This window comes from Protomyctophum parallelum (assembly GCF_964188405.1).
Source record: "Protomyctophum parallelum genome assembly, chromosome: 1".
NCBI lineage: Eukaryota > Metazoa > Chordata > Actinopteri > Myctophiformes > Myctophidae > Protomyctophum > Protomyctophum parallelum.
Window position 1 is genome coordinate 35,672,079 of NC_139697.1, and position 15,079 is coordinate 35,687,157.

Here is a 15,079-nt window from a genome sequence, read left to right on the forward strand (position 1 = left end):
CTTCTACACATCACACATTTTACATATATGCCCATTTTTGTCTCCACCAGCCGAAGGCATGGGGAGAGTATGTTTTGCACTCCGTCCGTCCGTCCGTGTGTCCGTGTGTCCGTGTGTCCGTCCGTGACCAGCTAATCTCAGCCACCGTTAACCCGGTCGATGCCAAATTTTGCACACACACTCCCTGGATGCCAACCATGAACCTCTGCCCCAAACTTTCCAGAACGGCCTGTTATAGCGCCACCAGGAGGCCGCTTTGTGCAAAACAAGTTTTTGCACAGTACACCTACAGATTTTGTCCAAACATCACGCGAATTGGTACACAGTCTCTCTAGAGCCATTCAACCAAACCGCTCTTTCAGATTTCTCAGACTCCATCCTGATTGGTTAAGATTGGCTTCCAAAGTTCACAGGAGTGCTCAGTTTCAAACAAAATGCTGCAAATCATGAACACATCGCGAGATTTCCGTGAAATTGTGCACCCACATTCCCACTAGGCCGAGGACGAAATGCCACATGAACAATTTCAACTCAGCCTCAAGGTGGCGCTATAACTGGCCCAAAAGTGTTTTTACCTCTAACTGCACGGATCTGTGGATAACTTTCTATGCCAACTCCCTAGAGGCCAAGGAAAAACCTTTGCCTGGAATTCTTCACATCTGCTCATCCTGGTGGAGACCTGTGCCCAGTAGGGCACTTTTTCTAGTATATTACTAGAATTTCGCCGGATTTGACAGCCTCCACTTAATGTTTCAGCTCTGTTTTTAAACCCAGTATTGTGCCCTTCACATGTAGTAACGGATGGGTTATTATTATTATTTGTGGATTTTTATTATTTTGAATAGTGATTTTATTCGATTAAATTAAAATAAATCTCAATTAAAAACATTTACAGAGAATAAAATTAATTGAAATCACACCAGCTTTCAATAAAGCCTCAGGTGACTGAGGTGAGTGACAGTGCCTCTTCACTTTTTAGTTTTCCTTTTGTTAAGATTTCAGTATATTATAGGTTCAGTATATTAATAACATTTAGACAATCTGTAGAGGTATCCTTATTTTGACTTGGGCTTTCCTGATATTCTTTGAAGAATACAATTTTTTTTATATTTGTAATATCTTATCTGGCAAGCTCTTCAATTGCCATTCTATCGTTGTATGCCTAATTTATAGTCTGTGGTATGGTGGTGTCCTAAGCCAAGAATAGCTGATCTACAAGCTCACAACACATGGCATGTGGTTACCCAGTGAATAATGAACACACATCAACATAAGCCAAATGGACTTGTTTTACATATGGCGTCTTGATGTACACCATACAGTAGAAGGTTTCAATTACTAATGACCTTTCATAGCCATCCCAATTGGTTTTCATACTTGGGTGTTCCAAGTGACCTTTCAATGGTTCTATTCCTGGTCGGGATCATCAAGTTTTTGTTGCATTGCATTTTTTATAAAGTCATTCGTCATCACATGGCTGACATGTTGACCGCCCAGCAATGGAGAGTAGCAGGGCCACAACATGCGTTTGTCATGTATCCATTTCAGCAGCACGAGATCATGAATGCCTTTATTGTGCTCATTGCACTGGCTCTGAGCCAAGTACAACTGCCGTCCCTTGGCCAGTTCTTCTTCTTCTACTACTTCTACTTCTACTTCTTCTGTCCTGAAAATGTATAGAAACTTATATAGGACATATTCACTACTGTATTTTTACCCTCATAAATAGCATTAGGCTGATATACAGTATGAAATGGAATCGCTGATGGCTGTAGTCAAATCCAGTACTAGTGGACTTCACTGGACTAGCTACCTCTTTGTTCAAATACATACTCCTAATGACATGGCTATTTTCAGTAACATATGTTGGAGTTAGTCTATCTATGTATGCTAAGCTATAACTGTACAGTATGTACTGTATGCCCTAATAAACAGACTGTATATGTTGTGGTTCGAACCCAGTATGCTTTTCAGATGGTGAAGCATTTACATTTTCATCTTTAAAATTCGTTTTTGCTCTCCTATTATTCTTGACCTTAATTCACCAGTGCTTGCTGAGTTTGCATGCAGTACTGCCCAGCTTCCGTTATGCCTGATTTACACAGCTATGCATGATGATTTACACTTAGTTGCCCATGTGTGTCGTGCACCAAACATAACAGATCTACTAGCTCACAATGTGCAACATGCTGTGAGCTTTTATAGATCCGCAATTTTCACTTGTGCGCACCTGTGCTCAAATGAACACACGCCTGTGAGTTTTAGAATGTGCTTCACTGAGTTGTTAGGGATAATGTGGCTTTTTTCAGTGATACCCCTTTTACACCAGTGTTCTTGTTTTCCCACCTAATTTAGAACCAGTTTGGAAGGTCCTGATATCCAATATTGGTTCTCTAAATATGCGTGCAAAGTTTACTTTAGGAAACTGTAACTGCCATTGACAACTGAATTTCCCCCGCAGGATAAAAAAGAAATTCAGGTCTATCAAGCTAAGCATTAATGCCTACAACCTGAGTGACGTATCCTTGATTATGTTTCCACTTAAAACTGGTGGAAATGCGTCCTGTTTGCTAGAAGCATTACACACCATTTACCATAATATACTAGAAAGCACCAGGGTTCAAGAATCCTGAACAGAACCGGTTTTAAAATCGAAGTTATTTTGGTGGAATAGGGGCCTGAGTGAAGCATGTCACCTCTTCACAATCTCGAGTCACTATCTTTCCCAAGTTGGCCCAGCGATTTGAAATGTCAACCATCCAGTTGCAAAACTCGCAACTGTTTGCTCCCACTGAGATTGCAACAGCTGGACTGTGGCTACTGTTTCAGTTACAAGGCCGTTTGGGAAATGCATTTCCTTTAGGGTACTTGATTGGTTGCCAGCTTTCTCCCTTACCATGAATATTTTTTTTAGTTTCAAGCCTGAATAGTACACTGTTAAAATGTACTCAAATGTATTTGGCATAGGTTATATTTTTAGTAGCTGTTTATTATCTGCTTTCAGACATAGTAAATGACAAATTAGTATGTTTCAATATAATGATAATATGATGTGTCAGCAAATCTGTTGATTTTGAAGTAAACCTGTAGGCCGAAATGTCATCAATGAGGTTAATGCATATGGACCTAGATTGTGCAACACGTTTTTCTTCTTTTAAGTTTATTCCCCGTCATCAGCACCTCACCATAACTGTGTGTTACCTGCTATAAGGACACGTACGAGTAAGCGCCACCTTGACAAAATCTTGCCTTTAGCCTTTGGTTAAATGAAGGCCTCTCTCTGGGAAGCCATGCACAGTGGTTGGCATGGGTATGCAGATTCCTATAATCTAAGAGAAATACAGTATGTGATATCCTGATTGTAGACTGGCTTTTAAAGTCATCCCCTCAACGGGATATGTGCTGGATCTGTTCCTTGTTTGCGATTAAAAGTCTAGAAGTCAGTGTAATATAATGTACTTTAGTAGTCAAGTATAGTTAAGCAAAGCAAAATTCGAATGCTAGTTGTCCACGTGTCAAACGCTTGGGATGTGTTCAGACCAGTTCAAAAGACAACATGGAACCTCTCTGACATTCTGCACACAGCCTGTTCTGCAGCATATATTTGCATAAGTGAACACATTATCTTCAAGTTAAAATGTGAACTTGAGATTAGCCAAGCTGTCAGGGTCAGCATTTGTGAAGATAATTCCCTTCTCCCACCCTGAACAAGTATATAGGTATATCAGGAATCTATTGTACACTGTATGATCAATTTATACTTATGTTATGACCTAATAATCAGAAAAATAATTGTGAACTTCCATATAACACCAAAAGTATTTTAAATGTAGGCCTACATTCAGTATGAATTCCCCCAGTTATAGGGTTGGGAGTGGAACATGCTGTTCCACTGAGGAGCTCACATGTGCTTGCACTGACATACATGTGCACATGCATGGACACTGTACAGTGAGTACATAGAGGGAACTTGTTAGCATAGTGTTGAGGCAAACTTTTCCCAGTTTCATAAAGTACCACAGCTTGTATTTTCCCACCTGCTCTGTAAACAGAGAGTTTGCCCCATTGTTAAAACTGCTTCAAACTTCCTACACAATGGACATTTCATTTCATTGTAACTTGGCCTGTTAGTTAAGTTAAGTTAAGTTATCAAGTGCAAAAAAATATTCAAAGTTAACTCTGATAATGGTTGTGGGGAACTGAATTGTGAATATGTGCTACTGTTAAGCACAGGTCTTCTACTGTATATGTGAGCTTTATTCGTGTTTGGACTCCTGCCCATTCTGCTCGGGGCTCCCTAAAGGGGGTGTGTCAAGGCAGTGGAGGGGGAGGGGTTCCCCTTTAGGTACACAGTGTACGAACACATGTGCTGTAGTGCTGAGGGGGTGTGTCACTCTCTCTACGTCTTTTGCGTTCTCTTCCTGCTTGGCTCCCTTCTTTTCTATTGCTTTCCATGCATCCCACATGCACTCTCACACACATACACATACTTGGCTTCTCCCCTTTCTCTCTTTTCCCTCTCGACTCTTGTCCAGGCTGCTTCTCCTTCTATCGAGACACATAAAAAGGTAGGAGGGGTTGTGAAAATTGCTGTTTCTCTGTGCTGACTCATGTGTTTTGTTTTGGTAGATCAATACCTTATAACTTCTGATAGACACTGATCGAAAAATAATAATTCCAAAATTTTTCGTCATAGAGCATGTCTGATGTTGTGGAACTGCACAATTATAACAGGCAGAAGTATTTGATGAAAACTTCTTTATGTTGCAAATGTTTGATTTGTTTTTGTGATGTCTCAGGACATTGACAGCTATAGGTTTTGCTAGCCTATATCTGGGTGTGACAAGTTTGTTTTCTTCTGTTTTGAAAGTTGATCAGGCCCTTGAAGAAATTTTAAGAAGACAAAATGGTGGCCGGAATGGTAATGCCCTTAGTCGACTTGAGGGCCATCTATGAGCTCCTCTTCCGGGATGGCGTCATGGTGGCGAAGAAGGACAGCCGTCCTCAGTGCATGCATCCTAACCTGGAAGGCATTGCCAACATAAAGGTGATTCGTGTCATGGGCTCACTCAAGTCCAGGGGCTTTGTCAGGGAGACCTTCGCTTGGAAACATGCTTACTATTATCTGACCAATGAGGGCATTGTGTACCTGCGTGAGTACCTTCACCTGCCCCCCGAGATCGTTCCTTCCTCCCTGCAACGTGTGCGTCGCCCTGCCTTCACTCTGGATGTGATGCGACGGGCTAATCGGGTGGGGAGTCAGACGGTGGAAGGCCCCACATCCTATGTTCCCAAACCCAGGGCGGGAGTTGGAGAGAGCCAGGAGGGCATGATGGACCGTCAACGCTACCGCCACAAGAGACCCGGGGAAGAGGAAGAGGAATCTGACAAGCCCCCGATGAGGTTCAGGGGCTCCTACCAGTCCCGTGCCCCTCCTGGAGAGCCTGGTGCTCAGACCCAGACTTTCTTCAGGAGAGGCCAGGGCCTCCGTAGAGGCGAGGAGCGCATGCCAGAGGAGGGCCAGAAGAGAGGTTTCAGAGGCTCTCAGTTTTCTTCTGAGAGTAGAAATGCTGCCCCAGTTAGAGAGCTCAAACCACCAACCTCTAGAGTCCCAGTGATCCCCAAGGAAGTTCCAGCGGCTTTGCCTGAGGTTCAGCAGGTCACTGAACAAACCCTGCCACCACCGTTCATTCCTGCGGTCAAGCCCATCATTCCAGAGGTACTTGAGGAGGTTCCAGTGGTCCAGTGGCCAACACTTGCTCCTGTGGTCACCCCGGCAGAGGAGCCAATCCTTGAAGTGGCTGCCAGCATGCCAGAGGAGGTTCCTGCTGTTCACCAGGTCCTTGAATCAGCCCTGGCTCCAGTATTTACCTCTGAAGACTCAGAGGAACCAATCTCTGAGGTCCCTGTTGAGGCTCCCAGCACACCAGAGATCCCTGAGGAGCTGCCACAGGTTCTGTCTGCGGTGGAGACAGAAGTGGAGCCAGAGATCCCAGCTCCAAGTGTGGAGGAAGCTGTGGAGGACGCTGTGGAAGAAGTTGTCGAAGTAGCTGTGGAGGAAGCTGTGGAGGAAGCTGTGGAGGACGCTGTGGAGGAGGAAATAGTTCAAGAGATTGTTTCTGCTGAGCCACCTGTGGTCGCTGAAGAGCCTGAGCCTGTAGAAGAGGGGGCTATAACCCAAGTGCATTCAGAAGAATTGATCCGAGATGTGTTGGAAGCAGATGAAGAAGAAGATGACGACGATGACGATGATGATGATGAGGAGGAGGACGACGACGATGATGATGATGATGATGATGATGATGAAGAAGAAGAAGAAGAAGAAGATGAACCTAAGTCAGTTCTGCAGGAACCTGCTGAAGTCACTGAAGAGATCATTACTGAAGTTAAGCCAGATGAACCTGTGGAGGTAGACTTCCAACCAGCCCCCTTGGTTGAAGAACCCAAAGTAGAGGAACAGGATGCTGTTAAAGAAGTGGTCACCGAGGCAGTGTCCGCTGAAGACACTCCTGATGTTCCTGTTGAGGTGCTATGTGACGCTGAGATTGACATCCTGGAAGAACCCAAAGAGCTTGTGGACAACGAGTTAGAAACCCACGTTCCTGCTGCCAAAGCTGAGACCCCTGAGTCAGATTCCGACTATGAACTACCAAGCCCTCCATCGCCAGTCGCAGATGACTTCACAAACCTGTCGGACGAGACCGGAGTGAGCCATAATGCTGTTTGTCCTGAAAGGTCCAGTATGCAGATTACGCAGGAAACAGTTACAGTAGTGGAGGAACAAAATGTCACCGAAGTCATGTCCCAGTCACATACCTTCGTACAGATGTCCTCCTCCTCAGTAATGGTTACTGACATGGTACCTGAGCTTGGACTCGAGCAAGAGAAGGCTGAGGCCTTTGAGGCACATTTTGCCAGCCCCTTTGTCTCCTCTGATAGCCCCATCGATGTCCTGAAGAGCAATCTGCCTCATGGAGATTGGGGCTTCCTCACAGAAGACCCCAGTGAGGAACAAGAGGTCAAGAAGGTCTGGCCAGACTCCCTGGAAGGTTCGAGCCCAATCTAGTTCCTTTTCCCTCCTCCTGTCTATTCATTCCTCTTCCTGTCTTTTCCTGCAGCATACAGGCGTTGCTATGCATACTCTTTCTGTTTGTGAATGCGTGGGGGGGTGAGCGGGGGATGATTTGATTTAGTAGTGATACAAATAATGAGCTTGTCATTTTCGATAGAGCTTAACAATAACCAGCAGTCTGCTAATTGAATGTCATCTTTAGGAGGAATGAAGGGAAGGGAATTGCACTGCTCTGCTACTGCTTGCTTGCATGCTGCATGGCTAATGTAAAATGTTTATATTTTATATGAAATGTTAACAGTTTCTCACCTAATTCTATTTACAGTACATTGTCATTTGCATTTATGCACTTAGAATGTGCTTGTACATTTTTTAATTGTGTTTCTATGATGTCTCAATGTTCAGAGGATTGCCAAGATGCTGGAGCTTTTCTACACATTTTCTCCTCCTGCATATATATAACATGCACACACACACACGCACACACACACACACACACATAGCACCGTGCTGTATAGTACTTTTATTTCTGCATTTGGCAGTGCAACTGTCTGTTTCAGTGGCCACGTGCGTACAGTAGCTGTGCTCAAAAAAGAAATGGAGCTTTAGTGTAAGTTGAGCTGTGCTGTACCGTACTGCACTGCTGTGTACTGTACTCTGGGTTCGATTTGCTGGGGGGATGGGGTTAAATCCATGGCTCTTTTTGTCATACTTTTGTGGTCAGAGTGAATTAAATATATATTTTTATCCTTTTATTTTAACTTTTTGGGAAATATACACTGTCTGATATGTTTGATAATATCAACAACTTTAAATGTAACAATTTCATAGAACCCTGCTGTCCTTATCTTCAGCAAATTAAAAAACAATCTTAAACATTCTTCACTTTTTAAATATAAAAAAGGGAAAATTGCTGATCTATAAGCTCTCTAATGCGAAACATTGTGAGCTTATAGATCGGCAATTCTGCTATTGTTGTATAACAATTTATATAGGGCATACGTGGATAAGAAAATGCCCCCTCTGTTTTCTTTGCAAATCGAACCCTGACTGTACTGTGTGCTGATCCAGTGCCCCCCCCCCCCCTCCTCTGTGTGCCCAGTGATGCTACAAGTCTGTTCTGTCTTATGTACACTGCAAATATTTACAAAGGCATACTTTCTCCTCGCTACTCTATACTCCTGCTCTCAGCTGAGTGGGGGAATGAATTACCAGTAGAAAGCTGTAAAATGCATGTTATGTAATCAGTGCTAGGTGCTATATCGTTTGTCAAATAATTCTACAGATCTTATCTTACTTGGAGCTAGAAAGATTTTTTGCATGGCAAGTGTGAATGCTATCAGACAAAAGAAAAAGACCTTAAGGGTCAATGCAAAAAAACAACAGAATCCTGCACGCTCTCTTCACTTTTACTGTAGGCTAGTTAAAGGACCACTTCACCACTTTTCCTCACTAATAATCATGATTAAAATGCCACCATTTTGTCCTACTCTGTCTGTGTCTCATGGGCAGTTCAGAAACCTGTCCACCAGTGACATCATCGATGGGGAATCCAAACTAATAGAAACTGCAGGCTTTCGAGTCCTGAAAAGTTGCAATGCGAAAATGGAAGCCATCGTTCTCACTATAATAAAACTGTAAACATTTTTGTAAAAACATCTTGTTTAAAAGATATTCTGCCTAACGATGATGTCACTGGTGGACGGGTTTCTGAACTGCCCACAGCCCTCCTATGAGACACAGACTGAGTAGAAATAATTGTGCCATTTTATCATGATTATTAGTGAGGCCTTCGTCAAATGAGATGGAGGTCTATCATACTTCTGATGGCAAGAATTACATGCCACATTGAGTTTGTGGCATGAGCACATCTTTGATGATTTACGTGCAAAGATGCAGGTGTGACCTATCAATTACAGTAATAGAATGAGTCAATGATTTGCTTTGCAGTTTGCACTATAATCGTTTAATGGAATAAAAACATTTGATTCTATGAAGAAGAAAAATAAATACACTACCAGAATCAGAATAGGGTTGACGTGGTGTCTGGTTGCTAGGTTACCAGCACTCCACTTGCCTCCACACTTCCACAGACTATCCATAAGTACTCAGACTCTTATCCCGCCCTCAATGTCTACACATATTTTACAGTTAATATAAATCGCATTATTCAGGCATTTTGCCACCTCTTTTGCCCATTTGGACCACTCTAAGCAACGTCATCAAACAGCGACGCGCACCTATGGTAACATTCTACAGGCTTCAGGTTTCTGCGTTACACCTTTTTTCCCTCCATGGCTTCTAGTTATAGTAATTGAAAACCGCAAAAAAAAAGGGTATTTATAAAATATAGTATATATATAATTAAAATTATTAAATATTTATTTTCTATTCTTGGGAGTGAATGAGTTAAGTGCATGCCTGAACCGTAATGGACGATTCATTAAATGCAGTATGAAGTTATTTTCACTCATTAGAATTTGCATAGCAGGAATGCAAATTCCACTTGTGATGCATGACAAGTGACATGCTATATCACTGTGATCCTATTAGTTTCTGCTGGGTAGTGTGTGGACATTTCTTTCCAGAAAGGACAGTTTTTTTAAAACCACTTAAACCCTAAGGGCTCTGTTCTTGGCCCCCTTCTTTTCCCCCTTGACAACGCGTCACTTTGCATTACAGTGTTTGTTAGCTTGTAGATCGGCTATTTTCACAGAATAATTGCCTATTATTGCCGAATATTTAATACATACATACATACATACATACGTACGTTCTAGTATCTAGTCTAGTCTAGTATCTTGGACTCAGGGGGGTGGGCGCCTCTGCCTTGCATAGTCTCCAGTGAATAGGCAGGTTGCCTTTCACTAGTAACCTTACTTTGGATTTTAAATATTTGAAGGTATTGTAGGCTGGGATTTTACAAAAAAGCCCCCCTTTTAAAATACATACATACATACATACTGTACATACATACATGCATAGTACATACAGTACATACAGTACATACAGTACATACACAAACTGTATAGGCTATAATACAGTACACTGTATACTGTATATATTACAGGATAAGCACAACGATCTCTGTAATATATGGAAAAACATGTTCATAGTACATGCACAGTATCTTAAAACCTATCTTTTAAAACTTCCACAACTTGCTGTCCCAGGAAAATGTAATCTAATCTCATATTGGTTATTGGTGATTGATCTCAAAGGTTAAAACGTCAGTGTTCACACTGTATATTTTAACTCACAGTTTAATACGATATTGTCTGAGAAATGCGGATTTGAGTTGCACCTCAAAATCCATTGCTTTGTGTTAGAAGTAGAACTGAATCAAGGTTTTTGTCAAGTCAGATCCACAGACATATTTTTACTACAGGTCGTAGAAACTACCACACATTCTCTGTCGAGGTCTGTATCCATTCCAGATAAACAAGTCTAGTATGGTATATGGTTGTTGCCTATTCTGCTCTGCATATTTATAAATTCTTGAAGATGTGATGGCGGTACTGCTGCCCTCTGCTGGGAAATTAGCTTTACTATAGAGACCAAAGTGCCTTGAAGCACATGGTCCTGGCTGTAGACTCTAGAGTCACACAGTGTACAAATATAGTATACTCTGCTTACTTGTACAGTATGTGGCAGTTGCGTGAGGCACTATCAGACCATTTTTATTTACAATTTAATGATGGTGATTTTCTTTTAGTTTAAGGGCGTGTAGGTGATAGGGGAGGGGCATCGAACCTGTGGCTTTCTATAAGCACAAGGCCATCCTATTGTCAGAAACACATCGAATTTCCATGTTGCACTAGTTTGGTCTCTTTTATGAATGATTGTAATGGTGAAAAGATGATGGTATGTAGGCGGCAGTATTTAGCCTGTTCTCAGACCCTCCCTGGGTGCACGGCCTGCCTGAGAACTTTCCATTCTCAGGGCTGATATATGACTAAGCAAAGATCGGGAAATGTGAGTCCAATTAAGCCACAGTCAACTTTTCCTTCCTCCCGTGCCTCCACGCGAGAGGGCAAAGCTGCAGAGCGCTCCAGATGGGAACATGTGGCAGTTGCCACCTTGAATCTGGCCTGCAGTACTCCCTGTTTAAGCCCAGCCTGCTGAACGTTAAACCCCAACATTTAGAAGGGCTGTGCATACTGTACATGCAGTGACAACAGTAGCACATAGCAGAGCTTTGGTTAGTATCATACTTTCTGATACATGTACGTATGCAAGTGATTAATTAATTCAGAGAATTCAGCGCCAAGAAGCATGGCTGCTAGGATGGAAATGACTCATGTCATAGATCTCATGGAAGCATTGATCCAACAGGGCCAAGGTAGGAAGCAATTACTGTCCGTACACTTCTGTCTTCTTACCAAGAGATGTCACCACAGACGTACCTTATGGATAGTGTTGGCTTGGGATGAGATACTGTAGGACCAGCGAGCATGGCACAGGTTTGGGTGTGCCTCTTGGATCTAGTGTATCAGTTATAAATAAGGGCTTATATGTAAGGGCTTTTGACAAAGCATGTGATTTTTAGACATCCATAAATGTTTACTGTAGTGCACATTTGTAATTTGTAACTCTCAAATAAGTTTCCAATGCATGCATGCATTTATTGCAACCGTAGACTTACTACATATAGAGAGTGAGACTGAAGCAAATTATAGCTCGTAGTTTTCTAAGACTTGGAGTAAAGACCACGCTGTGTCTGTGGGTGTCTGGGATCATGTTCCCTGGTGTTTAACGCAGGGGGCGTGGGCAGGGGGAGAGGCCCTGACTGGCTGGTCCCCCAACCTCTCTCTGCCAATAGCACTCTGCCCCCTCCCTCATCTTGGGTGATTTGCCTGCATTCACGAAAGTGATGGTCATTCCTAGGGTGCCATATATAATATAATGTACAGTATATAAATAGCATGCCCGACAATGACTAACATCTGTTGCCTGGACACACCATTACAAGTTTAATTGTTAATTATTTCTAATATAAGTTTTGATTATATAAAGTAGCACTTAATCCCAATTTGTAAAGGGTTTTTGATCACTTGTGCCAATTTAAATACATTGATGTGCAATGCTATTAAAGCCCTCAAGCCATGTACTAGAGCCACTGCTCTGACCAGCACACAGTACATTGTGATTGGCTATTCTGAGCACATTTTCTCTAATTTCCTAGGTTTTTTTAATGTCTCCCACAGACAAACCTTTTGTTATGGTAGCTGGCTGGCAAATCCACATTTTCCGCTCTTTGTCTCCATCCTGTAAGAAAATGAAATGTGTCCCCTAGTATTTACGCAGCCCTGCAAATGGCTCTCGCCCAGTACTGTTCGGCACAGCACCAGAGATATGCAGTGCTTTCCACTGCGAACGGAACAAATTAACTCCAACTTGCGCGGCTGTCTAGTTTTTTATTTCCCAGCCCCACTTCCAGATTTTTTTTCCCTTTCTTTTTTCTTCGTTCATTCCTTTCCAAGCACGCCCCCCTGTACTGGTTTTCATCAGTGTCTTGAGGTCAGATGTGAATCCTTGCAGTATTAGTTCAGAATAATGCTTGAAAGACACGAACGGGCAGAGTAAAGATGGACCTTTGCTGCTGTTCTTGTTGTCGAAAAAAAAGACCACATGGTAAGTGGATTGTTTTATCTTTTGTAGTAGGAACAGGCCCTATTGGACTTTGTATCATTGCTCTTAAGGATGCTTTGAGATGGTGACAGTAAGGAAATCATGGTGATGCATGTCACCTGTCCCATTCCCTTTATTGGTATGTTGTTTTTGGTACCGGATGATTTTCAATAAATTAATGTTGAGTTTCCAGTCATTGTTGTACCTTAAACAAACTGTCCCACTAATAGTACTCTTTGAGTGATGTGAAGGTCAGCATTAGAGCTTATTATTGTTTTGATATTTTGACTGATAACTTTTTTTGTACTACTCTTAAATTAGTTTTGCAGTCAATGTGAGAAGATAGGACCTCTACTGCCGTAGGGGGTGATTGAACAAGCATCCTACTGTGAGGACAGTAGTAGTGGGCGGACTCCACCCTTGTGGGAGTGGTAGGAGAGGTTAAACTGCTATAGCCAAACATCTGTATTTATTGCTTTTATTCCACTGCTTGATATTCACTCAACACACATTGTATTCTCTTTCATTATCACTTTTATTACGATCCAGATATTTGGTTAACATGTATGCACAGATCAAATGAGATCTTCCTGATTATGAACTGGCAAATTTACACGGTCAGCATCAAAGCACATGGTTCTTGAAGCATTTGTCGCTTCTTAATTCTTATTTATCAACTGATATGTTTCATGTTCGTCTGATATATAGTTTCTAAGTGGCCCAAGATGTTTCATAAGTATCTTTTTGGTGGCACATGGCATGCTTTACCTGCGTTAACTGTAATATTTGGAAATGTCAAACTATAGTTTGTTGAAGGTCTACTCTATGTGGTCAACCACTGTTTTGTTTATACACTGACATTGAGCACGACACAGGTGATGTCATTAGATCTATTTGGGCTTTTTTAATGGGAGACGGCTGTTATGTTGCATTGCGTCGCCATCCCTTTGCAACCATGACACTGGTCTTGGTGCCAGGTTACAGCATGGTATTATGGGTGTAATTGACACTCTGCAGTGCTGAAGCTAAAACTCTCCTGGCTCGCTGGCTGTGTTTTGCAAATTGAGGCAAATGTCAGTTTGTCCACTGCGTAAAGCTTTTGATCTTGTCCATTATGTATATGGGTGTGTGCACACAGCTTAGGGAGGGTCAGTAGATAGGGTTTGTTTGTTATATGTTGTTGTATATGCACCAAAAGCTTTGGCTAATAATGTAGCCCTAAAATTAGAGTGTCTCTGTCCAAAGGTTACAGAATGAGTCAGAATAGTGGTAATTTAGGAAGTTGCAGTACAGAAATACATGCTTACAGTTACAGAATAATTGTATTGATGATGCACATCAAAATAAGGAGAGAGAGATTTAATATTATGAATATTACTGTCTGCTGACTATTTAATTTTAATAACAGGGGAAGTCCTAAAAAGAATGGTATAGGGTAAGCCTATTGACTGAGTGACGGAGAAGGTTTCAAAGAGATTATTTTTAACCATCATTACCATTTTTATTTTGGTGGCTTTTCACTGGTTGGTGGTCAAACACTATTCATTTATGCAGGCTTCTGGGAAGGTTATGGGCATGCCGCATGGGCTATGCTGTCCCAGCATAAGGAAGCAATTAGCATTAAGCCGCACGATGAAACTGGATTGATGGCGAGCTGTCTGTCTATTCTGTGAGGGAAAATAAAATGGGAGTCATGGTTTAATACAAACACAGAGACAAGGGGGAAGGACTTGGATCATACATGACTCATAAAGTGGGATGGAAAATAACTGCAAGGGTCTTTGTCAAGGGGCAAAACGTTCTTTATGGACTTATTGAACAGTAAACTTGGAAGCAAGGTTTAGGTGTTCTGTATTTGAACTCCTTATCAGTGCTGACCTTATCAATGCTGACTTGAGAGATAGAGTCATGTGTGTATGTCTGTGAGTGTGTGTTTATTACACAAAACAGCCTCATGTATTATTAACTGCTGCAGATAGGCTGCGGGAAGCGTAGCACTGGGAAATGCGGAGAGCCTCTCGCAATGGCCAAGTGGAGTCGCTAAAGAGGACTAGAACCTTCTATTGAACACTGCAAAGGGCTTGTAATTAGAGAAAAGTTGTGAAGAAAAAATATGTTTTAAATAACTAAGAATAAGAATTATAGAAAGAAAAGAAAGTTCCTGCAGCGAGAAAAGAGAGCGAGGGTAGCGGGAGAAAGAGGGGAGGGAGCTCAGCCACTGCTGGAGCCAGAGAGGACTGACTCACTGGCAGGGGAAAAAAGAGCGAAGGAGGGAGGCGGGCTGCCCTGCTCGCTCCACTCGGCTCACTCTTGTAAAAGTCGCGAGCAACTTGGCCACCGCTCTTGTTTTAAAGTCCTGGATGGCACCACACCCCT

At 42.2% G+C, this 15,079-nt stretch overlaps 2 protein-coding genes across 9 annotated transcripts in view; both read left to right on the forward strand.

Annotated features, from left to right (window-relative positions):
* The window catches only part of pleca (plectin a), a 113,686-nt gene that overhangs the window by 43,215 nt on the left and 55,392 nt on the right, over window positions 1–15,079 (forward strand). For 2 of the 8 annotated variants that reach the window (XM_083789381.1, XM_083789383.1), the window contains exon 1: window positions 12,584–12,706. The exons of 3 other annotated variants lie outside the window; for them this stretch is intronic. In XM_083789381.1, coding sequence (XP_083645507.1) covers window positions 12,661–12,706 — 46 coding nt within the window. In that variant the 5' untranslated portion in view covers window positions 12,584–12,660. Of the gene's footprint in view, window positions 1–11,377; window positions 11,415–12,583; window positions 12,707–14,814 lie in introns of those variants that run through there. 3 more of the 8 variants (XM_083789391.1, XM_083789394.1, XM_083789384.1) reach the window with 2 other exon arrangements.
* The window catches only part of LOC310876080 (uncharacterized protein), a 48,851-nt gene that overhangs the window by 29,526 nt on the left and 4,246 nt on the right, over window positions 1–15,079 (forward strand). Inside the window, exon 2 of the mRNA XM_083789527.1 lies at window positions 4,871–7,049. Within this exon, the coding sequence (XP_083645653.1) occupies window positions 4,907–7,049 (2,143 nt within the window). The 5' untranslated portion in view covers window positions 4,871–4,906. The remainder of the gene's footprint in view (window positions 1–4,870; window positions 7,050–15,079) is intronic.